At 44.3% G+C, this 27,994-nt stretch overlaps 9 protein-coding genes across 9 annotated transcripts; 6 read left to right on the top strand and 3 right to left on the bottom strand.

Moving 5' to 3' along the window:
• Window positions 1-314: 314 nt before the first annotated feature.
• Window positions 315-1,022, bottom strand: AOL_s00043g715 (uncharacterized protein; the record flags this gene model as incomplete). Its single annotated transcript, XM_011121201.1, has 3 exons — window positions 315-444; window positions 531-732; window positions 854-1,022. The coding sequence occupies 3 exons, from the start codon at window positions 1,020-1,022 to the stop codon at window positions 315-317; spliced, it is 501 nt and encodes a 166-aa protein (XP_011119503.1).
• Window positions 1,023-2,093: 1,071 nt separating this feature from the next.
• On the bottom strand, window positions 2,094-4,309 carry AOL_s00043g716 (uncharacterized protein; the record flags this gene model as incomplete). Its single annotated transcript, XM_011121202.1, has 5 exons — window positions 2,094-2,477; window positions 2,538-2,628; window positions 2,718-3,112; window positions 3,181-3,774; window positions 3,839-4,309. 5 exons carry the CDS (start codon window positions 4,307-4,309, stop codon window positions 2,094-2,096), a joined length of 1,935 nt encoding a protein of 644 aa, XP_011119504.1.
• Window positions 4,310-5,347: 1,038 nt separating this feature from the next.
• AOL_s00043g717 (uncharacterized protein) lies at window positions 5,348-6,748 on the top strand (the record flags this gene model as incomplete). The annotated part of the gene is made up of 3 exons (XM_011121203.1): window positions 5,348-5,540; window positions 5,681-6,523; window positions 6,591-6,748. 3 exons carry the CDS (start codon window positions 5,348-5,350, stop codon window positions 6,746-6,748), a joined length of 1,194 nt encoding a protein of 397 aa, XP_011119505.1.
• Window positions 6,749-7,300: 552 nt separating this feature from the next.
• AOL_s00043g718 (uncharacterized protein) lies at window positions 7,301-8,992 on the top strand (the record flags this gene model as incomplete). The annotated part of the gene is made up of 3 exons (XM_011121204.1): window positions 7,301-7,324; window positions 7,402-7,705; window positions 7,779-8,992. The coding sequence occupies 3 exons, from the start codon at window positions 7,301-7,303 to the stop codon at window positions 8,990-8,992; spliced, it is 1,542 nt and encodes a 513-aa protein (XP_011119506.1).
• A 902-nt stretch (window positions 8,993-9,894) lies between these two features.
• AOL_s00043g719 (uncharacterized protein) lies at window positions 9,895-11,088 on the top strand (the record flags this gene model as incomplete). The annotated part of the gene is made up of 3 exons (XM_011121205.1): window positions 9,895-10,143; window positions 10,307-10,405; window positions 10,513-11,088. 3 exons carry the CDS (start codon window positions 9,895-9,897, stop codon window positions 11,086-11,088), a joined length of 924 nt encoding a protein of 307 aa, XP_011119507.1.
• A 1,286-nt stretch (window positions 11,089-12,374) lies between these two features.
• On the bottom strand, window positions 12,375-14,869 carry AOL_s00043g720 (uncharacterized protein; the record flags this gene model as incomplete). The annotated part of the gene is made up of 3 exons (XM_011121206.1): window positions 12,375-12,611; window positions 12,680-14,093; window positions 14,238-14,869. 3 exons carry the CDS (start codon window positions 14,867-14,869, stop codon window positions 12,375-12,377), a joined length of 2,283 nt encoding a protein of 760 aa, XP_011119508.1.
• A 2,478-nt stretch (window positions 14,870-17,347) lies between these two features.
• Window positions 17,348-18,253, top strand: AOL_s00043g721 (uncharacterized protein; the record flags this gene model as incomplete). The annotated part of the gene is made up of 3 exons (XM_011121207.1): window positions 17,348-17,398; window positions 17,533-17,756; window positions 17,902-18,253. The coding sequence occupies 3 exons, from the start codon at window positions 17,348-17,350 to the stop codon at window positions 18,251-18,253; spliced, it is 627 nt and encodes a 208-aa protein (XP_011119509.1).
• Window positions 18,254-19,667: 1,414 nt separating this feature from the next.
• AOL_s00043g722 (uncharacterized protein) lies at window positions 19,668-20,522 on the top strand (the record flags this gene model as incomplete). Its single annotated transcript, XM_011121208.1, has 1 exon — window positions 19,668-20,522. The coding sequence occupies one exon, from the start codon at window positions 19,668-19,670 to the stop codon at window positions 20,520-20,522; it is 855 nt and encodes a 284-aa protein (XP_011119510.1).
• A 4,875-nt stretch (window positions 20,523-25,397) lies between these two features.
• Window positions 25,398-27,739, top strand: AOL_s00043g723 (uncharacterized protein; the record flags this gene model as incomplete). Its single annotated transcript, XM_011121209.1, has 8 exons — window positions 25,398-25,449; window positions 25,570-26,171; window positions 26,232-26,554; window positions 26,622-26,721; window positions 26,789-26,898; window positions 26,990-27,209; window positions 27,289-27,424; window positions 27,504-27,739. 8 exons carry the CDS (start codon window positions 25,398-25,400, stop codon window positions 27,737-27,739), a joined length of 1,779 nt encoding a protein of 592 aa, XP_011119511.1.
• Window positions 27,740-27,994: the final 255 nt, after the last annotated feature.

Here is a 27,994-nt window from a genome sequence, read left to right on the forward strand (position 1 = left end):
TTCACCACTACAGTTAAGAGTCGAAGGTACTTATAAATTATAAACCTTCTTTGCGTGTATCGCAGTACTCAAATTACCTATCGATCCGAATTCCCAACCCTTCAAAACGTTTAAACCCTTCATGGCCCCCAAAGACATTATTCTATACTACACCAACCCCCCAGCGTAATACGAAACATACACATGCATATGTATATTGATATATATCGATGTTATCCTCGTTAACTCCCATAGCCCATATCCCTAGACTCCCACAAAAACTCCCCACGACAAGATGCGGTGCAAGACAGTATGCAGAGCTATCCATCCCAAAATCAAGCAGGAACCACATTAACAATCTTCCCGGTCTCAACCTCATAAATCCATCCACTAATATTAACACTCTCCGGTACAAACTTCGAATCCTTCAAGAACTTCACATCATCCTTCACCGCTTGATTCAGCCTACATTCCACAAAGTAAATCATATAAAATTAGTTTCCTTCGCATTTTTTTGTGGATATATAAAATTATTATAATGATTTACTTACTCAGGAAATGGTAGGAAATCAATTCCCGTAGAATCAGCATTCAAGTTCTTCTGCACGATCGAATGAGCGTCATCATTCGTAAACGTAAGCATTCCACATCCCGTATGCTTGATCAACAGGATTTCATTGGTGCCAAGAAGTTGCTCAGAGATGATGACGGAACGAAGACCGTCGACTGCTGAAGCACCGGCGTTGCGGATTACTAAAATAATAATAATATCGATGTCAATAATTTGTATTCACGAATCCAGGACTTCGAATTTATATAGACTCCGAAAAGAAAAAAAAACTTTATATACGTATAGAATGGTTGATTTACATACCATGAGCATCACCGAGATCAATACCAAGCGCAGCCGCAGGGTCGATACGAGCGTCCATACATGTCAGCACAAGATATTTCTTTGCAGGTGGGAGCGCCAGGTCGCCTTTTGTGAAGCTTGCGGCGTAGGCGGCATTATTAGCCGATAGAGTATCCGTCAAGAGAGTCATTGTGCGTACAAAATCAGACTATAGAAAGCGGTATATATGAAAAGATGCTGGATAGATATCACAGATATCTTGGTAATGATTATATTAATATGTGTAATTATAAGCTGGGTTTATCGGGATACTTCAAATCTCGAGGACGTCATTCGAGAAGGGCGCAAGGGGTGCCCTTTTATACATACCAAAAGTCGAACGAATCCCGGGAAACCATAATTCTACCCCACGCCGCTACTGTACCTAAGGAACTACCCCTCATCACCCAGGCCGCCCGTTCATCGAATCTACATCCCAAATTGGAAGTAAATCTAACACTTTGCATAAGCCTGCAGAGGAATCGTAACTTCGAGCAGGGATGTCGTGCTCATGGTTATCTACACATTCGCATCTCAAAAAGCGGTCCAGAACGTGTTAAAAAGGTTTTTAGTCAAACATGTTTTAGGATTTGGTTATTAAATTTCCAGCGTTCATTTGATGGGATTAATTGCGAACTGCGGGGTAACTTGATAACAAAGCAAGATCTACGACGTACATTTGACGAAAAGGCGGCACGGGATAGATGCCCTTCTTATTTCTTATTTTTTAATTTTTTTTTCTTTTAATTTTTCTTCTTTTGAAGAAAAACCAATGCTATAAAAGCCTGTCTATTAAAAAGCGGCACACTCATGACCATTTGCTGATAAATTTTGTTTCTTGTCCGGGTTTCAATAAGGTGGGTGTGCATCGATATCGATGGCGTGCTTTCGATAGCCGCGGCCTAGCCGGTGGGAATGTTGTATTTTGTAGAAGTTTTGCGTTGAATGTCAGCCTGGCACAATACATAAATTGAGGGTCAGCATGATGCATGATCCAATGCATAAGATCGATGGGTAGTTGGAGCAGTAATCAGCATGGTGGGAATACGCTAGTTCCTGCTAATCAAGAAATGCTTGTGGAAATATATACAGATTAATGGAGCTGAGGTTATCAAGCGCTCCAGGAACTCTAACCATACTCTTTGAGCTTACATGTAAACAGGTACCTGGTCCGGTAAAGAAAACTCTATTGATACATTAATACAAGGCCATTTTATGAGTCCTACTTCCTATGAGCACTCAAAAACATCCTCGAAAGTTCTATCCCAGCGGCATCAGCCAATCCATAGATATTATATGGCTGGGAACTTTCCGCCCGAGCAATAGTGATCCTCATATTATCATACTTAGAATGATCAAGGTGGCTATATGTTTTCGAAATTTCTCTCAGGAAATCCTCCTCCTCCTCGCCGACCTCCCCTTCTGCAACCGTTCCCTCTTTAAGCCCTATTTCGAGTATTTTTTCTAGGTTTGGTCCTAATATAAAAATGTCATCGGGCGACGGATCGTCGAAATCTCTAAACTTGTCTTTGAGAGTGTATATCCCACGAAGAATGGCGGAGTATGCTTCAGTCTCACCACGGCCTGTATCGATTAAAACGGCATCCTTTGAAGTTTATCGTTAGCCTAACTGACGGTTCTTTCATTGCCAGCTAAGAAAACATACCTTTATCTCAAGTGATGCACCGTGAATGTCGCCAAAAGTGCTAATAGTCGGTGCAAAAATCTCATTCCGCACGGCTGATGCGAATTCAAAACTGCACAATCCTAAGGTATCAGCGACAGTCTAATTAAGCCGTGAAGGCTACAACCTTAGGAACCATATGGGAGGGATTGGAATAATTACGCAGAAATAGGAGTTAGTCGGCGAATGTCGAGACCTTCCTCGTACCCCCAAGAAATGGCACCATGCGCTTTCAGAAGGATTGACGTTTTATCCGTTTTTCTATTCAAGATATCCAAAACATCGTCCCAGTTTTCGCTCTCGGGCCAGCTCTTAATGCTGAAATTGGATACCAGCTGGACACCTTCATCGTCCACGTTTTTCAATAAATCCATATCGTGCAAGATATTGGCTACAACATCGAACATGGTCTCCGGGAATTTTTTGAACATCGGTGAGCGTGATACGGAACAGACTTGCTGCTGCATGACGCCGAATCGGGATCTCGAGGTCAAGACGCATCGACGAGCTGTGAGATATTCTTCATCGTCGATAAGTGCGATGAACGGTCTTTCTTTCTGAAGATTGTTAATGTTAGCATGTTATGGATGGGGCTCAAAGGAGAAAAGGATATATAAATATATACCGGTAACCCTAAGACTTTAGGTTTTCGACCCAGATGTGTGGAAAGGTGGACGAAACTAGCAAATCCAGCGCTCAAAAACTCCACCATACCAGAGCTGGGGGGCAGATCTTCGAGGAAAGATTCTTCAAACCTCTCCTCTCGACCCGCATGGAGGGTTTCCGGGCGCACTGGTGGAATATCTGAGTCATCAATAGGAAACCCGGCATCCTTCAATGCGGACACAAAGTTACGTTTGATGGTTACACCGGGGGCAGTCTCGATCGAATCCATAGAGTCTGGGTACATAATCATCCACTTGATAACAGGTTCGTCGTTGACAATCATTGCTCTATCAACAACCTCGCGGCTGACGAAAGCTTCGATATGTTGACGAATGGCACGGGCATAATCTGTCATGATTTGCCTTTCCGTGAGGTTGAAAGCAGGAGGTTTTGGTCTTAGCAAGGGGGAATCCTGCGTGGCAAAGAAGTCGGTGAAATGGGTGCGGAAATCAGGTCGTGTAGGGTCCCATAACGTATAGGCACCACGTACGTGCAAACCAGGCCCTATTGGAAGATGGGGGGATTTTGATGAGTATTTCATGATTGGAAAAGTCTACCGAAAAGACGTGAGAACCAATCCACAAGTTCATGCCAGAGCTAGCAAAGATACAACTTACACCATTGCGAATTTGTCCATCTTGTGCCAGATCCCAGTCGTCAACCATTTTCAGAGAGGGCATCAGGACTGTGTATTCCCCTACATCACCCCTAGAGTCCATCTTGGTGTCTGCTAAAATCTCCACCCCTTTAGGATAGTACATAACAAATGCCGATAGGGATGCCATTTGCATTGAAATCCCGACGACAATATCCGCCTCTGGTCTCCTCACAAACTTGGAGACAGCTGATTCGACAGTCCATGATGGTAGAGTACCTAGAAGTCTGTCCTTTAATTTTGAAGTATCTGGTATAGGAACCTGAGGCAGGAAAAGAGAAGAGAAACCGGCGAGTGATTTCAGGGAGGAGAAGAAGACTGGCGAAAGTTCTCGCCGACGATCCGATGGGAGAACAAAAGCAGCTACGAGGACTGGGAAGGTCCTGTGCAATCTGATTCTACGGGGAAGAGTCCCGTCAAAGAACCGGGACATGTTTTGATGTCACAACAGGCTACTATACTGAGGGATCGAATAGCTCTCCCAGCTGTTCCTTGGGCTATCTAAAGATTTATATTAGCGAATTGAGCCTCAACTTGGTATACTTGCTTAGTAGATTTGATACTGTACTGACCGTCTGATAGCAAAACAGAGGTTAACTAACTATTAGAACCAGAAAAGAGAGAGAGAGAGAGAAGGATTTGAAGAATGGAGAAAAGGGATATTTGGTTGGTGACTTCTGTACATATTATCATGTCGTCCTCGATCGGGCTTATAATCAAAATGGTTGGATGAAGTTGCATTGGCCGTTGGAGTATAATGCAGAATCAATTGACTGTCACAAAGTGATATGCATCTTTTGCGACGGACAACCAAACAAACGATTTTGAACTGCGACCGCTAATCTTTGAACAGAGGTGGATCCTCTCATGCACAATGAGATGATGTAGCAAATCAAAGGAAAGGAATGAGGTAAGTAAGAAAGAAAGTAAGGACGGTGCCGGTGCCGGTGCCCATGCACTGACATCCAGTCCGTCGTAGTCTCGTATGTATAGTAGTAATAGTTAAAGACCGGTGGGGGGGTTCCAAGTGAGTACTAACTAAAACGCGCGTTGTGGTGGACGTTCCCTTTTGGCGGGGCGCAAACAGGCCAGAACAAGCACAAGCCGGCTAACTCAGCCAAGCGAAGGCCTGAACGGGCAGCGTATTATTTATTGTGTAAGGAATTGACAGGCATCGCAGCGGGATTGAGAAATGTGGCCTTTCTCGCAGATGGTATCAACTTCCACATGCCAGTTCTCAGCTACACTGCCATCCTCCCTCAACATCGTCAACATCATCATCATCCCGGATTTCTTGCTTTGGACTTAGAGAACGCCGTTTTAGTCTATTCTACCTGTACTTTTTGCTGGTAGTTGGCCAATCGACCGTTTCTCTCTCTCTCTCTCTCTCTCTCTCTCTAACAAAGTCTTCCCGATCGAGCTGTCCGCGCCGTAACTGCTGTGCAGTGGACCCTTTGCTGTTGGTCTCACGATGGGTCGAGCATCCCGGCTGATGAGGCTTGATGCCTTCACAAAAACCGTTGAAGATGCCAGGATAAGGACGAGCTCCGGTGGAATTGTCACAATATTCAGTGTCTTGGTTATTTTCTGCTTGGTAATTGGAGAATGGAACGATTACAGGAAGGTCTCCGTGATCTCGGAATTGATCGTTGATAAGACTAGAGGTACGCATGCACAGATGCATACTTATTCATCCCTTTGCGATGTTCTATTCCTGATTGTTGGAATAACAATTGGTTTATTGGCTGTACAATGCATTTCCAATTGGTTCTATAATGCTAATCGAATTATTCCGGACGTGTAGGAGAACAGATGGAGATCCACCTCAATATCACTTTCCCGCATATCCCATGCGAACTCCTCACTCTCGATGTCATGGATGTCTCCGGTGACCTTCAACCATCTGTCAGCCATGGTATCGGCAAGCATCGTCTCGACAAGTCAGGGGGCATCATTGAATCCAAGTTCCTGGAACTCCACCCCGAGCATCCTAAGCACCTCGATCCTAGTTACTGTGGTGAATGTTACGGTGCCGTCGCTCCGGATACCTCCAAGAAGGCAGGGTGTTGTCAGACGTGTGACGACGTTCGTGAAGCTTATGCTGCTAAGGGCTGGGCCTTCGGCGACGGTACCGGCGTACACCAGTGCGAAGAGGAAGGATACAAGGAAATGCTCAAGGAGCAGGCTGGGGAAGGTTGCCGTATCGATGGACACCTCTGGGTTAACAAGGTGGTCGGAAACTTCCACATTGCACCAGGAAAGTCTTTCTCAAACGCCCAAATGCACGTCCACGACTTGGCCAACTACCTTCAAGGAGACGTCCACCACGACTTCACACATACAATCAATGCCTTGTCCTTCGGCCCACCATTACCAACCGATCTTCTGCACGAGAATCACCACCAGCAAAACCCATTGGATGCTACCTCCAAGAAGACCAGCGACCGAAACTACAACTATCTGTACTTCTTGAAGATTGTCTCGACAAGCTATGAGCACCTCGACCACGGATACACAATCCATACCCACCAATACAGCGTTACTAGCCATGAAAGGAGTTTGGAGGGTGGAAAGGACGATGTGCATCCGGGAACTGTCCATGCCCGCGGCGGTATTCCCGGCATTTTCTTCAGCTACGATATCTCGCGTAAGTAAAATAGATATACACTCTGATGGAGGGACTCTTATGCTAATATACAATGAATGAACAATAGCTATGAAGGTTGTTAACCGCGAAATCCGAACCAAATCGTTCTCCGGGTTCTTGACCAGCATCTGTGCAATCATCGGAGGTACCCTTACAGTTGCCGCCGCACTTGACCGTGGATTGTATGAGGGCGCTAGAAGGATCGGGAAGCTTCACCAAAGATAAATAAAAAAACAAAAAAGTAACTTATATAAAATAACAAACTGCAGACTTCATTGAGGCAACATTTGGTCATAAGGAATGGCTCCTACTTAGATTTGGAGATGTTGGAGCCTTTAGATTATGAAGTTTTGGTCATGCATTCTGCGGGCTCCGTCGGTTTGACGAGGGCTATTGTAATATTAGCAGGTGTACTTGTTTTCCTATGCAATCAAATTTGACTGTCCAGTTTTTTACGTTTTTACGTTTTTACATTTTAATTTCTTTCGAATTCATGTAAGTACTTATTTTATTTTAAATCTACCAGTCCAAGGTGGATTGGTGATGAATTTGACACCGTCATCAGATATCAGAAGTCATGTTCCTAGCTTTGTAGTGATAGCAGAGATTACCTAAATGATATCACAGTTTTCGTGCTTTGGTGACATTCCAACACCAAGAAATCCTGTTAGCCGAGTGTCGCGGGACTTTTCCTCAACCTCGCTTCAATCCTCCCGCCCGCCATCCCTAATCCATATTCCACCCCTCCTCGTCAATTGACTTCCAAATACCGGCCAGATGGCTGCAGGAGGTAGCGGAGATGTAAGTCTCGTCCACTAAGATCATGGTCTTGCGAACCCTTTGGGCGACCTTGTCTAACTCGGTACCGATCTGGATAGGTCTTCGACATCCTTAAGGATGCTGGCTCTCCAGACACCATTGCCGCCCAACGAGCTGCCCAGAAAGCCCATGACGAAGAGATTTCTGTAAAAGCACAACGTCGGGCCGCCGAAGCAATCCAGGAACATTCGTCGCAGCCGGTTTATTTCGACTCGATCACGGTTCTTGGCGCACCGAGGACCCGTCGGTCGTTCTTTGAGAAGCTTGTGAAGCCGGCTCTTGACAGAAGTGATCAGGGAGACTTCACACTCAAGGATGCACTTCGGGAACTATCAAAAACTATCAATGGACTACAGCATTTTGGTACATATATTGATATATCAGTCTTGTCAGATAGGCGCTATGAACCATTCTAACGTTGGCTGCTCGTATATAGAAATATTTAACCAGAACATCCCATTCTACATCGATACCCCATCCGACTACAACTATGACCCAAAAACCCCGAATAATCCGATTCCTCTCTCAGCTATCATAAACGTCAAGGAAAGGTCTCGACTCCTTCTCAAATCCGGCACGGATCTCGGCAATACCGAAGGCTCTGCCTATGTCCAAGGATCCCTTCGTAATGTCTTTGGTGGCGCCGAATTCCTCCATCTCAGCGCCTCGAAGGGTACTCGAACTCGCTCGGCATACGATGCTACCTTTACGACTCCCATAAACTCCAGTCCTCTCGCAGCTATCGAACTCAAAGGTCTTTCTACAGCACGGGATAACTCCCATTCCGGCCATACTGAACTCTCAAAGGGATTTATTGGTACCGTTCGATGGGCCACTCCTGCATATAAACTCAAACAATCGATAAGCTACGAGGGTCTTTGGCGTACTTTGACAGAATTCAATGATGATACTAGTGAAGCCGTCCTTCGAGATTCCGGGGATAGTATGAAGTCTGCAATTACACATCTTCTTACCCGTGATACTCGCGACAATCCGATTTTACCTTCATCCGGTACCTTGTTAAGACTACGAAATTCTATTGCTGGAATTGGGCCGTTGAAAGGTACAGTGGCGCATTGGAAATCCGAAGCGGAAACTGCATTGGCATACCCACTGTTCAAGGGTATTACGGTCAGTAGCAGTCTTAGAGGTGGTATTTTATACCCCTTGGTGTCAGGAGATTCGGGACCAAAGCCTAGTACTATCGCCGACAGGTTCCATATTGGAGGTGCTAACGATGTGAGAGGCTTTCAAACTGGTGGATTGGGACCGCATTCCGGGAAGGACTCCTTGGGTGGAGATGCATTTGTCGCTGGAAGCTTAGGATTACTATTCCCATTCCCAAGGGTGGGGACAAACAGTGGACTGAGATTCCAAGCTTTCATCAACGGTGGGAGGTTACTGGCTCTGGAGAGACCACCAGATGTCCAAGACATGAACATTGCACAGGGGATGAAATATACCGTCTCGAGGTTACTCACCGAGGCGCCGAGTCTGGCAGCTGGAGTAGGGATTGTCTATGGCCATCCAGTTGCAAGATTCGAGCTGAACTTCTGTCTTCCCATTGGAGTGAGAGGTACATATGGAGAGGAAGGAGCAGAGAGGGCGAGGAAGGGACTTCAGTTTGGGGTCGGGGTTGAATTCGCATAGACTTGTAGAGACAACTTACATCTCCATACATACTCTTAGAGCATTCGAATTCCGATTCCAACTGGATTATTTGTATATAATAGCATAGCTGGTGACAGCTAGTGGCAGTCGTAGTCGTGGTCTTGGTAAATAGTTTAAAAAGCATTGTACATTGAAGCCATATTCATTTGACTGGGATATCATATGCTCCCCTCTTCCTCCTCCAGGTCATATTCATGTTCTACTGAGGCTGGGATGCACCTTGTCAATAATACGATCACGCACACAACACTTACTAATCTTGCATCTCCAAACCCTCAAAAAGGGCTACTCGATCCAGCCCGTGATATAATTTAATTGTCCAGGCAGACACGGCCATCGCCGTCGAATTAGAGCTTTGACAAGGCAGCTGGTGGGGCCTGCCGCCTGTGAGAAACGCCTTCAGCTGTCCCAACACCTTGTCAACTTCAATCCAATCCACATCCAAACAAACAGCTCTGTCCGCCATCCTCCACCCCGCCCCGGATTCATATCCCCATCCCCTCAACCGTGTCCCATTGGCTGCAAATCTGTGATCCAGCATGACATAGCTTGGCTTCCTTCCATTCTTCTTCTGGCTCCCTCTGGTCTCGTCTATGCGCCCTTTTCCGTCGTTGCATTGCATCGTTTCTGCTGGCGTTTGATTGATTGATTGATTGATTGATCCAGCAGCTCCCAAAGCAAACTCTCGAATCGAACTAATATCAAAACCATCCGAACCACAAGTCCGACAACAGCTACTACCTCCACGGCTTAAGCGGTCTCCTATCGCGGTCGGGCCGCTCGCTACTTACCTCTTCCTTCCTCCCGAACCAATCTCCATCTATCCTTCCTCCAGGCTTCTACTCCCTTATTATTCCTTCTCAATATCGACAATTGTAGCCATGACAGACGACTCGCACCCTAACGGCGGCGTTAGAATTGACGACGCTGATTTCTCAGAACTCGATGCAGCCAATGGTGGCGGACCCTCCTCAAATATGTTACTCGCACCAGGTACAGCCGGACCAAACGGTGGTTTATCACCGCCTGGATCTATCGGCAGGAGTGCCGGTAAGAGTGGGAGAGTGATAGAGAAACTCATGGCAGAGAACGACAGGTTGCGGAGAGAACTGAAGAGCGAAACAACGAAGGTTGGATATCTTTCTTTCGTTTCCCCCATTTTTTTGTTATCTCCCATATCTTCAGCGCTGCTGGGACGAAGGCATTCCTTCCCTTTTTTAGTAAATTCGTGGGCGAAATGAGTTACATAGGAAACTTCACGTGCTGACCCGTAGTTTTATCGATGATACACAGCGCGAGGAAGAGCAACGTAGAGCCGAAGCCGCCCGTTCATCGCGAGATTCGTTACAATCTATCAACGAGAATTTAGTTCACCAAACCAATATTGACAAGGTTGGTTCCACCACTCCTTCACAAAATCATTAGAATCGGGGGGACCTGGTAAACAAACCAGGGGGGAAGTGCAAGGAGTCTCGGTCTCGCTAACAACCATCCAATAGACATCTATCTCTCGTAAAGACCGAAAAATCGAAGAACTCCGTTCCGAACGCGAAGAAAACCTGAAAAAACGTCAAGATGCTGAATCCAATCTTCGAAAATATGTCGTTGATCAGGATGCTAGAGTCGCAGAATTGGCGAAAGATCTCTCGGCCGAGGTTGCGGAGAGAGAACGTTATGCTCGTCAATACGATGTCCTCGCTGCATCATGGAAGCACATAGAGGACAGGTATCAAACGAGTGTTAACCGACTTAAGAAGCGAATCGAAGAGGTTGCGGCCGAAGAAAAGAAGAATAAAACAACAGTGGCGAAGTTGGAAATAACCATTGAGCAGCAGAGACAGGAAATTGAAAAGATGGGTGCAGCCAGAAGGAAGATTGAGCAGACTTACAATGAGCGTATCGACCATACGGAGGAAGAGCTCAAGAAAGTAAAAAAGCTTACAGATGGTGAATCTGGAGAGGTTGCTGAGAAGCTTAAAGAAGCTATGGAGGCAGCTTCACAGTTAAGACACATACTGGGAGTGCAGAAGGCAATACGTGGTATACCGGATGATGTGACTCCTGGAAAGACATGAGGCAGCTTTCACTTGTTACCTCGATTCCTTTCGTTTTAACTGAAGCATACGAGATGGCCAGTTGCAACCCCACTCGCTAACCCCTCTCTCCTTCATGAAACATTTCCCCTACACTCATATTGCATTTGTTTTTCGGCTTCTTTACTCGTTGTCGCGGTATTCCGCTCTCATGATTGCTTTAGCTCGATCTGGTTTTTCTAATGCTAACGAACTTACCGTTCCTCATGCCTCTGGCCTCCGCTTCCATTTCCTCGAGGTTGCTGCTTTCTCCACATGCGCGTCTGTTTATTTGTTTAAAGCTAAGATCCCCTGGTTTCAAAAGGTGCACCAAGCGAAACTTTCAGTGCGATATACCTATATACCACAGGTTCTACCCTTTTTTTTTTTTTTTTTCCTGCTTTAAACTCTTTCATCTGCACATTTGGCGAATTCGAAAGGCTTTATAAAAAGAGCGGCTGGGTCCTTTTTCTGGTTCTTTCTTCTCTGTATATATGTATATGGATACACGACACACACACACACACACACACACACACACGATATGGCTACTTCGATACTAACGAGAAATGGTGGTGAATGGTAGCCGGCTTCATGGGCGTTTCTTTGTTGATAGATGATTCTTCTTTCATTCCTCTTCTTTTTCTTTCGTTTGTCTTTGGCTGCCTTTCTATTGAGACCGTTGGCATTTGAATATACAGATCTTGGAGATAGAGAAATGAAGATAGCTACACTAGGTCATGATATAGATCATGGATGACGATGAAGGAAATGATCTTTTGCAAGACTTAATTGGTTCGAATGGATTAAATTTATAAATAAACAATATGACTACTAGTACTACATATGTTATAATAATAATCTTCTTTAGAATAACTTACCCACCTACCCTTTGCCTGTTATTAATACATGCGATGAATTTAAATTTTACAGTTACGAGCTGAACAGAGGTAGTTGATGAATCTGGAACGCAAATTTCACATACAATTTCATCTTCACTTTTTCCTCATCATCACCAAAGAAAAGAAGAAGGAGAAAAATGAAAACAAGATAGACAAAGAAGAACTCAATGTGCACACGATCGACCCCGGAACGCCTTACCTACTTACTGATACAATACATCCACAAACCCCCCCTTACATAAAAATAACATCATTCAATTTTCACTTCACTTTCACTTTTCACTTTTCACTTTCACTCATTCATCATTCATTCCTTCCTAACGCGGCCCACCGGGTATCGTTGATTAAACGATAAATTAATAATTAAAAGATCTTTGTGAAAAAGACCTACCTTGCAAGCGCGAACCTAAAAGTTTCCAAGCCATTCTCCAATAGAGCTCTTCTATCCTCCAAGAATTTCCTGCGCTCTCGGATATCCTGTGGTTCACCGGCAAGGAACTCAATTTCTTCTTCTGTCATTAGGGCGATATCCATCGGTGAGATGATTTGGGTTGGGAGAGTTATCATCAAGTGTCTTTCGATCACTTGTTTTGTGACGACGTTGATGAAGTACTTCATCTCATCCTGTTTTTAGTTGCAGGAGTTAGTATGGATTACGTTTGGCTTGTAGGTTGTTTTGGTTGGTTTCTTACCCGATAGTAGGCCCTTTCGGAATCGAAAGCCTCCTCGGCGGCAGCCCGATCCATGTCTGCCGCGGGTGTAACATAATCATCTTTAAACCCTTCCTTTATCCGCTGTTGTATTCTGATATTTCGATTTCTTTGGACATTTGCGGCATAGGTGTAGCTATATGTAATCGGATGACGGTCCTTGTCGTCCAGGATTCTTTGCAGTTCCATTTTTGCAGATAGGGCAGCGTCCTTTAAGGATCTTTCAACTTTTGATGCCCATAGACGTTTCTTTAGGTCTGGGGCGGTGCAACGGTCGAGAACCATATCGACAAAGACGCTGCATGTAGTAGCGATGGCGTCCAGGTGTAGTAAGGCAATTAACCTCCAAGGTTCCGATTGTTCTCGGAACAGTTGGCCAATGACTTGTGGGTTGAAGCTTCCTGGTAGCTCTCTTCCTCGGGAAAGCTTCATGACTTGGATGGCATGATCGATCGCTTGGTCTCTTGAAACTTTCTTGGGGAGAGAGGGTTCGTGCTGCCGCACGTCGTTGTCGGTGTTTTGATCGACAGTTTGAGCCCAGGCGACGAGTTCCTTTTCGACCCGAGGTTCGACCTCGAATTCTCCGGGGTCGAGTCTTTGTTCTTCTACTATCATTGTTTTCCGGCCGTACCGTTGCATGTTTCTTGAGAATTCTCCGTTGTAGTATTGGACGTTGGCGCGGAGTCTGGCGGTATTGTTCTCCGGTGAGATTTCGGAGTCCTCAATGCTGAAGAAGGAGTTATCGTATCGGCCTTGTATTGCTGCCTCGGTGAGGGCTTGAACCGACATGGCGGTTTTTGTTAAATATGTTATCTGCTCTTGGAAGGTAGCTCTGCTTTCTCCGAGTTTTTCCAAGTCCTCGTAGGTTATGGTGAGGACTTCGCTTAGTTCCTGCTGAAGTCCCGGTATCTCTTTCTTCAAGTGGTCCCTTAGGAGCTTACTGAGTCGAAGTCGAAGTGCCCCGATTCCGAGCATTTCATGAGGAAGTTTTCGATACGGCTCTTTGAAAAAGAATGTCCTTTCCGAAGCATTCCTATGTTCAAAGCTACTAGCCATATCCCCATCCTCTCTGTTCTTAACAATATGCCACCCCAAGTCCAATTTGATATCCTTATTACAAGCAAGATCTAACCATGCTTTCTCATTATCCGATCCTGGACGTAGCATATCGGGTTTTGTAATGATGCCGAGAGTCCTGATACCCTTCGGGTCGACCTTTCGACAGTACTCCAGGATGATTTGGTTTGCATAATCATTTTTGGCCGAGATGACGGCGAGGATTACAGTTCGTTCGTTTTTTATGTATTCGTCCACGAGTTCTCGAATTGTGATGATGTCTTCTTCGGTTTGGGATTTGTTTTTGGCATGGATGAGGCCCGGGAGGTCGACTAGGGTTCTGTAGCCGGGTTAGCGGTTATATTGACGTGAATCTTGGGACCAAACTAAACCAAAAAAAAAAAAAAAAAAAAAGTTTATATGGTCACGAGAGCCGTTACCATGTTTGGGATTGTAGAAAGGGGTGGTTGTTCAGGTAACTTACAACTGTGGTCTATTCGGACCACTGATTTCTATAATCAGGACATCTCTGGAGAAAGCTCGACCTTTTTCGAGTCCCATAAGAATCGTGGCCTGTTCGATGAGACTTGGCAATTGTCGAAAGTCCGAAATGGTCCTGGAAAACCTCCTGAGGGCCGCTTGCTCGCCTTCCGTCCTTTCATGGTGAGGGTTAATGGTGGTAGTAACTTTGAGTGTGTCACTCCGCCTCAGAATAATTTCCGTAGCGAACCGCGTGCATAAGTTTTCTTTTCTGGGGAACGGAATCTCGGTTATCGCTTCCAGTACAGACGATTTCCCCGACGATTGGTCTCCGCAGACCACGAGCTGAGGAAGACTCAATACATTGCTCAAACCGATTCTCTTGAGGTTATCCACTACGTCGAGAATTTTGCGTTGGCCGTCATCTTGGAGGGCCTCTAGAGATGCCGTGTTTAGGTCATCTAGAGGTGGCGCGGGGGCAACAGAAGTCGTCGAGGAATTGCGCATATGGCCGAGTCTCGAATCTTCTTCATTTCCCGCTGGTCCGGCCGCCGTCCCTACTACGGAACTTGCACGCGAGGAACCAGCCGTATAGGTATATCCATTTGGCGTATGTGTAGTAGTAAAAAAGCCCATTGTTGCTCGTTTACGGGCTACGTTTTTGAGGTTCGATAACGAACTGGGGGTTATATTGTGGATTCCCTGTATCGAGGAGGACGGTAGTTGGTACATCTCTCTCGACTCGCGTATATTATACGTATGGTTTATAAAAAGAATGGAGGGGAGGTAATATAGGTTAAAGAAAAGAAAAAGAAGGGGGATAGGTACTTTACTATGCTTCCAGATAGATTGGAGGCGTCTATATAACTAAGAGAAAGAAACTTTTTTTTTCTTCTCTCGAGCTATGGACAGGGCCTCGAAAAGGGAGAACCGTTATTTTTTTATACCGCCTGGCAACGTACCCCAAGTAAACAGCCGTCCGAAGGCGGGTCGTTAAACCGAACGGAGAGGCCTTGTATCCACGTCGACGGGTACCCAATGAGACAGGACCGACCCGCAGGGTATTGATGCTTAACTTGATTTGTCGAGGAGTTGCTTTTTGATGGGCTACGTTTGGGGAGGTGAGTTTTTTTTCCTCTCGCGAGTTCACGTTGGGGACGGTGTGATATTGAGCTGCTTGGACTTGGCTGGTGGAGCTACCCCCTGCGCCGCCGCTATATCAACACGGAATCGCTTGGGAATCTGTGTGGTATCCTGCAGTTAGAATGCCGGGATATGTCTCCTCGGGCTGGGCTGGGCTGGGGGCTGTTCTTTTTCTTTTCTTTTCGTCTCTTAAGTTTCTGTTAGCGGGTCGACCCTTAAAGCTGCGGCCGGGTACCACGAGGAACATCGGACAAACCTTAACTATTCGTCGGTCAGTCAGTCGACGTATAAAACAAAAGCTGATACGTAATGTATTTCGGACGATTCTGGTTAATCCGTATGTATGTCTGTCTGTATATGCATGCACGCATACATTAACGGTAATAGATATTTTGTAAACAAAAGAAGAGGATCGATCAAAAGGAGAAGTGACTCTCGCCCTTACGTTACCTTTGTACCTTTCTATTGAATTTCATAAACAAGATTCAGCTTCTTTGTAATTGTTTACGCCTAACTTGGGTATGCGGGGCGTGTTTACCTTCCTGGAAACCCCACAAGATCACCTGGTAACGAGTCTAAGCTTGTTACGTTTTCTCAATCCATTGGAGGATTGACGGGCTCTTGATACGGCTTGGTGTTTGGTGGCATGATCGTATGGGGCTGATTGGTTAGGACGATGTGATAATGAGGTAAGAGAGTGCCATTCCTTTCTTGCCCAAGCCAACCATCAAATGATCCACCAGATGTGCGTGAGTGAGGGTGAAGAGGTCTCGAACCCAACTGGTCCTCAGGGGAAGTTGAACGCGGGACAGCCCGGTTGTGCGTGGTGCATGAGGAATTTATCATCACAAGCCCCCCTTGTCGTGTCTTGTTCTAGTCCTGTCTTGTCGTGTCCTGTCTTGTCCTGTCTTGTCAAATCACTATCACTATCACACAACGCACTTTTTGCAACAAAGTCTTGTTATATGTTGCAATTGACAGCCTGGTGTGAAAGGGGTCAGTGCGGTTATATGTCAGAATATATATAAACGTGCAGGTATAGCCAATTACTGTGATCTTAAAATATAAACTGACAGTTCGGCGCTTCGGACGACCTTATCAGACCGTTTTATGATCAATTCAACGTTGCAGTTTCTATATCATATTTGACAATACATATATATGTACTACTCTCCAACGCAGTGGACTCGACATTTTGGTGGTAACAAGCATATAACACCATTCCAATGCAATGTAGCCAAAATAACCTATTAACATTCCAGACTCAGCGAAACAAAATATCTATCCGTCCTATTTCCCCGAAACCGGCTAAACAAATCACGAGATGGATTTGAGGCTCAAGCTTATCTTTAGAAATTTGATATCTCAGAATATCCGGAGCTCTTTCCTTCCGATCTAAACTGTGGGATTTTCAATAAAATCCCGCCAAGACCAATTCTCGGCAAATCGGCCTTTGGTGCCAGGAATTCGATGTATTTTGATTTGAAACTTCAAAAATGAATTCGATTTATGCTTGATGGCAAGCTTTGAACATTGAAGCCATGATGAACGAGTGTCTTCAAACTTGAGGTGGGCTCAGGTAACCTTTGCCCTCTTTTTTCCTCGACGAAAATCGACCGATGCGTTGACGTATCGGTTACAACCCGCGATTCGAGAAACTTCTCACTTAATGTCCGTTAAGCGGTATTAAGGATAGTGGCTTCAGCTCAGGAATCTGCGAGATAGGAGTGCCTCCATTACGCCCCTTATGCACCTCTAGTCATGGTAGAGGCTCTATCTATTTAAGCTTTCTCTTCGCCGTTGGCGCCCAGATCGCACAATCGGGTTCCAAACAGTTTTCTTGTCCTTCTCTTGGTAATTTTTTACGTTACACTATTCTATTCTATTAGTTAGCTTTGTAGAAGCAACTATCTTATTATTTTTCCAGAAACAAAAAGGGAAGGGGTCCTACGTTACCCTAAAATCTTGAATATGAAAGCCACGTGTGTCATTCCAATTCTTTCGGCGCTATTTGCAACTGCTGTAAGTTTTAAATTTTCCCAGATTCTCAAATGTGATATAACACAAGATTGCCGAGTGATCTTCTGCAAGAATCCGAAGTGCGTGCGTGGACATACCGTGTTCAAGTCTTGCTAATATTAGACCTCTTCACACAGTTAGCGGCCACCTGTGAGGCCTCCAGTGCCATCGACGTTACACCGTACCTCCAGGATCTTGGTAAAAACTCAGGCAGCGGCGGTGGAAGCGTCATCGATCCCGACTATATCTATCGTATTATCGATAATGCCGTGAAACGACGAGTCAAGCGTGCAACTTTGGATTGCAAGTCGAATGAGACTTGTGTAGCTCTTCAAGGGGTCCCTCTTTGCTTTGATGCCATGTAAGCTTGTGTTCTTTTCCCAAGGATATGGCCCTTGCTGTCACACAATTTGGTGCGACTCGAGGGCTTATTTATTCTAGTTTTCGAAAAGAAAGAAAGATTATAGGATGGTTCGAGGCTAATTTCCGTCAACTATATTTGGTAGAGCATATACTTGGAGAGATACTGCCGGTGACAACGGAAACCTTATGGACGGAAGTTATACTCTCTCAGACGGGAGGAAGGGAAACCTCTACACAGGCCCTTACCCACTTCCCGACGGCTCAACTTTGACCGTCTCTCCCCCCGCAGCAACGCCAACCCAGAACTCGAATTCTAATGGTTCCAGCTCTGCCAAGACGGAAACGCCTAACACTACCACCCCTCCAAATATGGGAAGCTCAACCACTACTGGTGCACCTTCGGCCTCCCAGACTCCAAATGGTGGTGTGAAAGTAGGAGGAAGCATGGGTTTGGCTGTTGCGGTGATTGGAGGAGCCCTTGCTGCTGCTTTGTAAACAGTCGGATTAGGATGGGATTTGAAAGGGTTTGTAGATTACATTATATTAGAGGCTGGGAATATCATATAATATTGAAAAACAGGATTAATCGATTAATCGATTGCTCGATCCCCTCGCCCCTCTAATTTTCTTAAGCAAGAGTGGAAATATTCCAACCAGTTCTAGTCTTTTGCCATGCTCCTGCAGATTTGCAGATCGGAATTAATTAGAACATTTGAACGTTAAGTAAACAACTTGTTTGCTATTATATTAATTTGATATCAGTTTGAACGTTAGCTCATGGGTTCAAGGCTGAAATATTGGTACTCGTCCCAGCAACTGCGATATGCATGCAACTAACCTAAGCAAACATCATCTTCCACCATGTCATGTAACCAATGTAGTGCACTGTGAAGCCTAGAGCCCAAGGCTTAAGAAATGAGACAGATGCGTTGCATGGGGAAGCATACTCAACCGACCCGAAGATCATTACCTATTTTGGCGCTTACCCAAGTGAAAACTCCAGCATAAAGTTGTGACTACCGCGAATGGTTACACACGTTCACAGAGCAATCAACGGCCGGCCTCAACCAAGCGAAATTTCGAAATTCTAAGCCTCTTTGCATGTTTGATTCGATTCCTTGGACCCCCTGTTTCCCCTTCCGCCTCGAGCGCCTGGATTCGATGCTAGTTTTGCTTACTATCTTTTAGCAGAGTCAAGAATCAAAGAAAGGCAGCAACGGTCCGTTTAATTGCGAATTACACGGCCGGCACGCTGGAGTTGGCCCTGAGACTCTATGCTCGAATAAAGTTTTAGGTCCCGCAGACTAGAGATCTCGAGATCTGAGTAGGACTAGGCAACTAGTTGGGTATAGGCTGGTAATCAAGTCGATGAGCGACTAGTAGACTGTGCGGCTTCTGAGCCAGTCAAACTTGGGGACAATCGATCGGGAACCGCCCCTCTAAAATGATTAATTGTATAGTTCAATATCCCACTCGTGGAAGGCTGGCGGAAGGTACGGGTATCTCATAAGGGCCTGGCTTGCTACGGAACATTAACGGCCTTAACATTAGAAGTCACGGGTGGCCTCCCACAACGGCATGATACTTCGCGGGTAAACGAGGACAATACTTCCTTCCGTTGTGAAGTCTGAGCAAGAGGCCGGTCCGGAATGTATATTTTAAATACTTCATATGATCATGTCCTTGCAAAATTCTCCGTGATACAGCCTAGGGAGGGGAAAGGAACGGTAAACCAATACTGTCTCTAATTCTCCTGGTACACTGGTATCCTTCTTTCTCCTCTTTTCCTCCTTTCCTCATCTCGTCTTCTGTTCTTTTCCTACGTCTCATCCTCACAAGACGAGGCTAATTCGACGAGAGAATCGTCCCAGTACTTGCCTTGACGTGGCCCGATCTATCGGCAGGTATCATGGACCAGATTCCAGCCGGTGTCGGATCCGCTTTGCTCAATCTTGGGATACTGATTGGGCTAGCGATCACTCAGATTTCTAGTCTCAAGAAAAAGGTTCAGTATGCCCATCGTTTACTCGAAGACCTGAACCGAGACTTCAAAGATACCGAACGGCAAATAAATTCCCTTTGCGAATTCCTTGAGCTAGCAGAGTTCTCACCAGAGCGCCATCATCAATGCAAAAATCATCTGCACGACTTGCTCCTCAAGGCCAACAAGCTCATAAACCTAATCGACTGTATCGAAATGAAGTTAACACAAAGAAGCTTCTTTCGTAGGTCGAAGCATCGACTATCTCTTGTAGATAGCGATCTCGGCGAAGTTCGACGAAATATCGATAAGATAAACGGAACTATCACCGCCATCCGACAAGAAATGATACTCGCAATTATCATCAGTAACCGAGACGAGAATCGAATGCAAACCCGAGAGGTTAGAGAAGACATCCAAAGGGTTAACCGCAACATAACTGGGACCGACGCCAAACAAATCCGAAAGATTTATAGAGTTGTGGCCGTGGAGTTGATGTATCAATCAAACTTTGTCGCAGCTGGTCCAGCGACGGGTCTGCGTTCAGGGAACCCACAAACAAAGGCTTTAGAAAACTCGAACCCTCCAGTCGCACCAATTGGGATTACCGAAGCTTTACCATCCCGAGGTATCTCTGGCGTGCAAATAGACTTCGATATTCCAGCATCTACTGATCTGACAGATGTCACAGAAGCATTTAGTAGGATTCTAGGCAGATCGGCCTTGGATAGATCTAGATCTACCTATAGTCAATTTTCAGGGATTGTAGAGCTCCCAGCTTAGATGATACGCAGCCTTGGACTAGGTGATGTGTGTAGAGGGGCCTCATAAATGTGGGGAAAGATGGTCTGGGGTTCATGTATCTGATGATAGAATTAGTGTATGGTTATACTTTTGTTTGGGGTTTATATCACCACTTGCACCCTTTTTGATTTTCTTTCATGTTTTTCAAAATTGTACGGCCACATGTTGTAGTCTATAGACCTATTGAAATGAAAGCTTCAACGTCTTCCCTTATTGATCCGGATTTATCCAATTTATGGGGGTATGAAATACTATTTAGTTCATGAATCACGAATGAGTATAGTATTCCAACAGCGATCAACCTTAGGCGTCTGCTAAATGTTATGTTAATTCAGGATCTTTTTTGTAGACAGCAGATTTATAATAATTGGAAGGTGGATTTATCTTGTGAACCAAGTGCGTGCTGCCGTATTCTAAGATCACTCAACTCGGACTGAATTCAAAAGGCGTTAACTTAGATTTCTTAAATCATTAGGGCATTCATAAGCACTTATTATCGAGAAGCAGCGGCCTGCATGAAGTCTCAACATTAGTATCAGTCCCCAAAAATCTCCATGCCTGGAACGGTGGTCAACCACAGGGTTGATGCAGTAATACTCACCGGGTTCTATTTAGTCTTTGAAGTAATATAACCAACGACAACCTTCATCGAAATCATCCATACAGGCGACGACTCTAACTCCAGCAGCATTCATTCCTAGTTGTAATCCGCCAGTGCATAAGGGGCATAGACTGTATCTGGAGGCATTTCCAGGGTCATCTTTCAAGCTACCTGGAACTTTAATTTCGGAATACATTCTTTCGTTAGGATGGTGTTTAGTGGTTTTCGATCGATCAATTTGGGGGCCGAAAATTTGGGGTTTCTCTTCTGTCCACAGTGTGTTCTAGAAATTGAGATAATGGTGCCTAGAGGATAAAACAACATGTATAGGTTTAAATGCGGAATTGAGAATTTATTAGAGTTTCTGGCACTAAAACCCTGTAATTTTGCATCCATAGCTCAAGTTTACAAGAATAATTCCTTGAGCGGGGCGCAGGGAAATGGTTATATGTTTGGATCGTGGGTTGGAATTTCCGATACAAAAAACATCTTCGTATACGTAGGCAACATAGTCTTGAGAGTGGATGATTTTCTTTCTACCGAAGGGAAGAAAAGAAGATTTCGGAAAGCTATAGCGTTTGGACATATGCATGTCGATTTGCAGTAAATGTCACGCAGTAAATACAAGCGTCTTTCTAATAAAATATTCCTCCTTATTTTTCGAGATCGGAACTCGAACCACACCTGGTGATACTAGTGCTCTGATAGTTCCCCCCATCTCATTGACAACCTCCACAGTTTCGCTGTTAGCCCCAGGCTCACCGAGTAAACTAACTACCAGCGAATTATCTCTGATACCCCCATCGATATCTTTATTTCTAAATTCAAACCTAAAATCATCCTTTTGTGAGCCTAGCTGGATTCCAATGTTGACAACAGATTCCGCAATATTTTCCAAGCTCTCTTTATGGAGTTCGTCATATCTATTTTCATTCGACACATGTAGTCTTGTTTCTTTTTCTAGAATGTTAAATATAATTTCCACTCTTTTCATTTTGTCTTGTTCCGAACTACGCAAACTGCTACATATTTTCCGACGGACCGAATTGCGGATCGTTCCGTCTTTTACGATATAAACGTTAGTTTCTTTTTTTTTTTTTTTGGACTCGCGAGGTTGAACTAGCTTACCCCGAACAATCGAAACCTGTTGCTCATTTGTAAGGATCTTCCAATCGGCGATACATGAGTACACATGATAAGCCAATATTGCCCGAAACATGTGGACTCTTGCCCCGAAGTTCACTAGAAGTGGCCTTCCTTGGAATAGGATCTTGTTCCATGATTGTCTACTCGATTCTGAGTTTATATATGCTTGGTAATCTCTAGAGCTGATTTCGCCGCTGTGCCAATAGTTGACTACATGGTCGGTGATTTTTCCGTCTAATTCTTGGAATTGTTTGACAAGGGCATGATCGTCTAGGAGGGGCTCAAGGCCGGGGGTATGGCTACGAGAGGTGGACGCGGCCGAAGCTGTAAATATTAAGTTAGCCAATACGGACTTAATCGGGCCTGTAGACTTTCGATATGCCTGAGAAGTTTCTTTCTTAAGAGGATGATATCGGAACTTACTTTGATTATTGTCTGTGGAAAATTGGAGTAAGGGAGGGATATATCTTCTACTGAAGTCCCCAACTTCGAAGCCTGACGATATACGATTGCGATTTTTTGAATTCTTTTTTCGGGTGCGAAAGAAAAGATAGATGCCCAAAAATGTTAAAAACACGATACCAGATACGGTTACAATGGCTGCGACCGATCCATTTCCATGTGGAGGGTTTTGATTTTTGTTATCTGGTCCTTGGGTTTGGGTTTGGCTTGGGCTTGGGCTCGCGTTTGAGGCCCCCACCTGGTCGGTTTGCTTTTATCGGTAATATGTTAGCGATTATACTATTAATGATCTTGGGAAAGCATTAGTTTAGGAAGGGTGTCAAACCCGGCAAGATCCCAGTAATGATGTATCTGTGCAGTTCGACGATGTAGGGCTCTCTATTTCAGACTCGGCCGAACTTGGGAGAGGGCTCATGGTTTGATAATTTGAGCTATATGAAATATCTAGTGGTTCTGTCCTGACCGACGTGGAAGTGCTTCTGGTTAATGTATTGGGAGTTATCGAGTCGGAACTGCTGGTAGTAAGAGTAGTTTTATGTTTGTTGGGTGTGGTGCTAGCAATAGTTGAGGTTCGCCTAGGAGATGTAGATAATGTGGAATATATAGATGTAGATGTAGATGTAGATGTAGATGTAGATGTAGATAATGTGGAATATATAGATGTAGATGTAGATGTAGATGTAGATGTAGATGTATGTATTGATGAGACTAAAGTTGAGATTAATTCCTCAGAGCCGGCGTTTAGGGTAGAATTTAGATCATTGTTTGGTTTTGCTATGAGTGGACCTTTTGAATTACTGGAATTGCAGATATCGATGTAGCATATGAGTATCTCTAAAAGTACTTGAAGCCAGGACAATGGATTAGGATCCGCCTTCGCTAGTACCTTTTTGGACCCTTTGTTGCATATGCTGTAGATACGTTCTGTTTGGCAAAAGTGTACGGTGTTATAATTAGCCTTCATTGAATTTCCTGTCAACTCGAACAGGCTTGTCTCTGCGAGACTTATGTTCCCTTGTCTGTGGAACCCTAAATTGAAACTTCAGAGTCCCGCTGTAGCCTTTGGTTGAATTTTTAATGTTTGGACTAGATGTATCTGAGGCGGAAATATCTTGCTCTAGTAGCCGACTGAGTAGCACTGGCGTTCAGCTCCAGAGCCCAACCTTTATTTTGGGCTGAAGGGCGAGAGATGAGCCTATAGGTGAAAATACTTGTAGTGCACGGATGGTATATTTCATGTGCTTTGAACTTCCTCGAGACTTCGCAGGCATATCGTGATCGGATTCATGAAAATATCCCTTTCATGAATTCAATGTTGTTTAACCAACATTGCATATTGGAAAAGGCAGCAGGCGAAAGAAGAGAGATACTCCAAGCTCAAGTTGAGAAGTTGCATACAAACATATATTTATTTACAGCTAGCTATTTGGGCTTGCTATAGATCGATTAATCAAGATATAGGTAACGTTTATTTCCACAGATACACCGATAGCCTGAGACCAGAGAAGTAACCTGCATATGCATGAATAGTATTACGTTTTATGATTGCTGGCACTTGGATTCATAACATCCAGTTGACGGCCGAGTCCACAAGGCTGTTGGAAACTCCAATGCTAAATTTAACTTATCGCCGTTAGACATTATATATATATATATATCAGCACCGGCATTCCGGGAAGCCTTGGAGCTCGTCAATTCATTTCATAGACTAGGGAGGGAAACAAAAAAAAAGCACAGTTGCCAGATCCTATCGCAATATCGAAATCTTGAAAGATGCCCTAGTTTGCACAAATTCCTTTTTATATCGAGTAAAGATTGTTGCATAATTTCAACCTTTTGGGATTATTTGTGTTAACATGCTACACGAAGTTAGTGTGGCACAGAATCGGATCGGCAAATGGTTGGTTGAGAGGCTCTCTGGGCTTCTCGCATACCTCGTAGAAACATGATTGCTCAATAATCCGATGTTTGTCTTTCGCATTCCGTCCTACAGGCCGCCTAGATTATCCAAAACGTATAGTTTTGTGGTATCCGAAGTTTTACGAAATTCTCAAAATTGGAAACAGATCCTAAGGCCTCCCCCGTCGACTCTTCATGCATGCTTTAATCAACAATGCAAAACCCTGAAATATATGTGCAGCGAACGAGACTGAGGTGCAGCCTGTAATCTTAGGCCATGAGGACTGATCAAAGCCAGCAACTAGCAGCGGATGGATCATTATCTTCCTCGTGGTCTTGAGAGCTTCTCTATTTTGAATATGCATGTGGCTTATTTCAAATCGCGAGCAGTGAAACATGATTTTACTCTCAGTGTATGACCCAAACACTAGCACTTCCTATTAGTTTGATATGGAAGTTCTTGATTTTCTGGTAAGTATATCCAACAGTTAACCTAGTACAGAATGTTCTATCGGTATGGAAAAAAAAATATAAAACGTATTGATATTGACCCCAGTGGAGGCCGCTACTGATAATCAAAAATCCTCTTGGGCCCTGGAAAGCCTGAAATAGAAATACTCATAAAATATTCGGGATTCGGGGACCGCGGCTGTCGTAGCATGTAGGATTTATAAAATCCGTCTAACCGCTAACTCAATATCTAGACAGTCTAGAGTAGCCCTATAAGCCCAAAAGCCTTCAATAAAATGCAAAGGCCGGTTTTAGCGGTGGCCGTCGACTTCGGGACGACATTCTCAGGTGTGTTATTATAATCAATAACTAATTGCGGTGGAGGGTGGAGCTATATCCGGTTTCCAAAGCGTTTCTATATAAAAACGTGGTCATTGCAGCGCTAATGATTAATCCTTGATGACCCAGGTGTTTCTTATATGCCCGTTGGGCCGAATGAGCAATTCACTCAGCTCGACAACTGGCCTGGCGCAACAGGAAAACTATACAAAGTTCCGACAACGATCAGCTATAGGCATGATGGGCTCAACAAAGTATGGGTTCCTGATGCATTTGGCTTCGCAGCAGAGTTAGCGCCTCCTATTCATAGGTGTTCAATGTTCAAGATGTTCCTTGACGTGACCGACGACGTAAAACGGCAGTCTTTCGTCCCGAGCAGCGAATCAGTACGGAGGCCAATATGGGAAACCCTAGATAAAACAGTTGACGATGTTATTCGAGACTTCTTACAGCTCTTGTATCATCATATGAAACTTACTTTCATGGACGAAGGTCTGAGGTCTGAAGATATGGAGTACAATGTCTTGTTTACGGTTCCAGCACAGTTTGAGATCCTGGAAGTTGAAAAGTTTCGTTCTTTGGTAAAAGCTACCGGTTTTGGCGCGCATACTATCTCTGTTTCTTTACGGGAACCGGAGGCCGCAATTCTGTATACACTCAACCATGGAGTCAAGAGTCTGATGCCAGTTGGGCAATGCATTGTTCTTTGTGATGCGGGTGGCGGCACGGTGGTGAGTAAATAATCATAGGCAATACCCATTTTTTGGAGCTATCTGACTGGATACATATAGGATCTTGCGTCATACAAAGTCACCGCTCACAACCCAACAACGAAAGTCGAACAAATTAACATTGTGACTGGCCGGCCTTGCGGCTCAATGAACATAGACCTAGCTTTTAAACGGTTCTTATTCGAAGAATGCCTTGATCAGAAATGGCGTTGCTACTTCCAAAGTTCGGACGGAATGATGCACTTGCAACGAATGTGCAAAGCATTCTCGGATAGAAAAGAAGCATTCGATAATGGCCCTTCTACACCCAATATAACGATTCAAGTTTCGCCGCCTAGTCTATCGGGGACGAATATATCTGCGGGCTACCTCAGAATATCTCGGTATGCTCTAACATCCCGACTATTTATAGCGTCGTCGTTAAACTAATCTGAAAATAATACAAACTAGATTACAGATGTGTAGCCTATTCAAAGAATCTATCTCGGGCACCATGGAATGTCTCAAAGAACATGTGGATAAATGTTTACGGGATGGATTATCCATCAAAGTGAGGACCGAGATATACTTCCTACGAAATTGATCGATTGCGGCTAAATTGACGCTACGATATATAGTCGATATTTTTGGTGGGCGGCTTAGGGTCTTCCAAATACCTACATCAGAGAGTAAAACAATACTGCTTGGGTCTTCCAGGGGAGACAGAAGTTATAAAGCCAAAGGATGCGTATGTTACCCAGTCGAATTAGCTGAAAACATCAGAAAATTGTTTCTAGTTGGTGCTAATTGGCTAAATCGCTTTTATTCATTATGAACAGAGAGTTTGCGGTTATCCGAGGTGCCATTGAGTCCCACCAAAAAAGGTTATTCGGTGCGGACGATCCAATATCCCTTCGAATCTGTCCTATGAGTTACGGTATTCGTGTCAGCGAGCCCTGGGATCCAATTAAACACGACCGTGCGATTGACGAGGAAATTTTGAACCCTCGGACGAAGATGATGATGGCAAAAAACCAAATCAAATGGTTAATCAAAAAGGTATTTACCGAGACAAATATATTTCCTCACAACTTTCTATATTGTAATAGAGCTAGCTCACAGTTTCCCATTAACACAGGGAGATACTATTCAAGGGAAGAGGGTTGCTGAGATCAGAGAGCTATTTCAGCGAAATTTTGATAAGTCACCTGGAATCTGGCAAGACAATATAGTTATGTGTTCACTGGATATACCACCTTCTCGGATAAATAGACGTAAGTCTCATACTTTGATTTTTCGGTATATTCTTCATGATAAGCTAAAGATAAACTGTGTCAATTGATACTACTATAGATGTGAAACCCGCTTGTCTTCTAACATCCAACATGAAGGGTATTCCGATTGATATGTTTGAGAAGTATAAGATGGAAGAGAAGACAGGATTCTGGGGCCGGAGGAGAGTATTTTACAGCTGTAATTTCGACATCGTTATGAAGATTGGACTGACGGACATCGAGTTCCAACTTTACTTTAAGCAGAAACTCCGGAGCGAGTTATTGAAGACTTCATGGGGGGAGTTGATTTTGTAGATTTAATCGATTTGGAAAGTGGCTACCTATAATATATGTATTTACATCCTAAGATCTGACATTGGAGCTCACCTTTGCATTATATTTCTCAGTATCGTAGTTGATCTCCTCATGTTATAACGTTATCTTTATTGGTATCAACTTTCTGGATTTTAATTGGACTTGTAGTATTTATAGTCCAAATCGTTGCTGTCTTTAATCAAGAACTGTTCGCTCGATGTGTTGTTTTGCAGGCATCTCTATATTTGGCTGATA

Source organism: Orbilia oligospora (assembly GCF_000225545.1).
Source record: "Orbilia oligospora ATCC 24927 unplaced genomic scaffold scaffold00043, whole genome shotgun sequence".
Lineage (NCBI taxonomy): Eukaryota > Fungi > Ascomycota > Orbiliomycetes > Orbiliales > Orbiliaceae > Orbilia > Orbilia oligospora.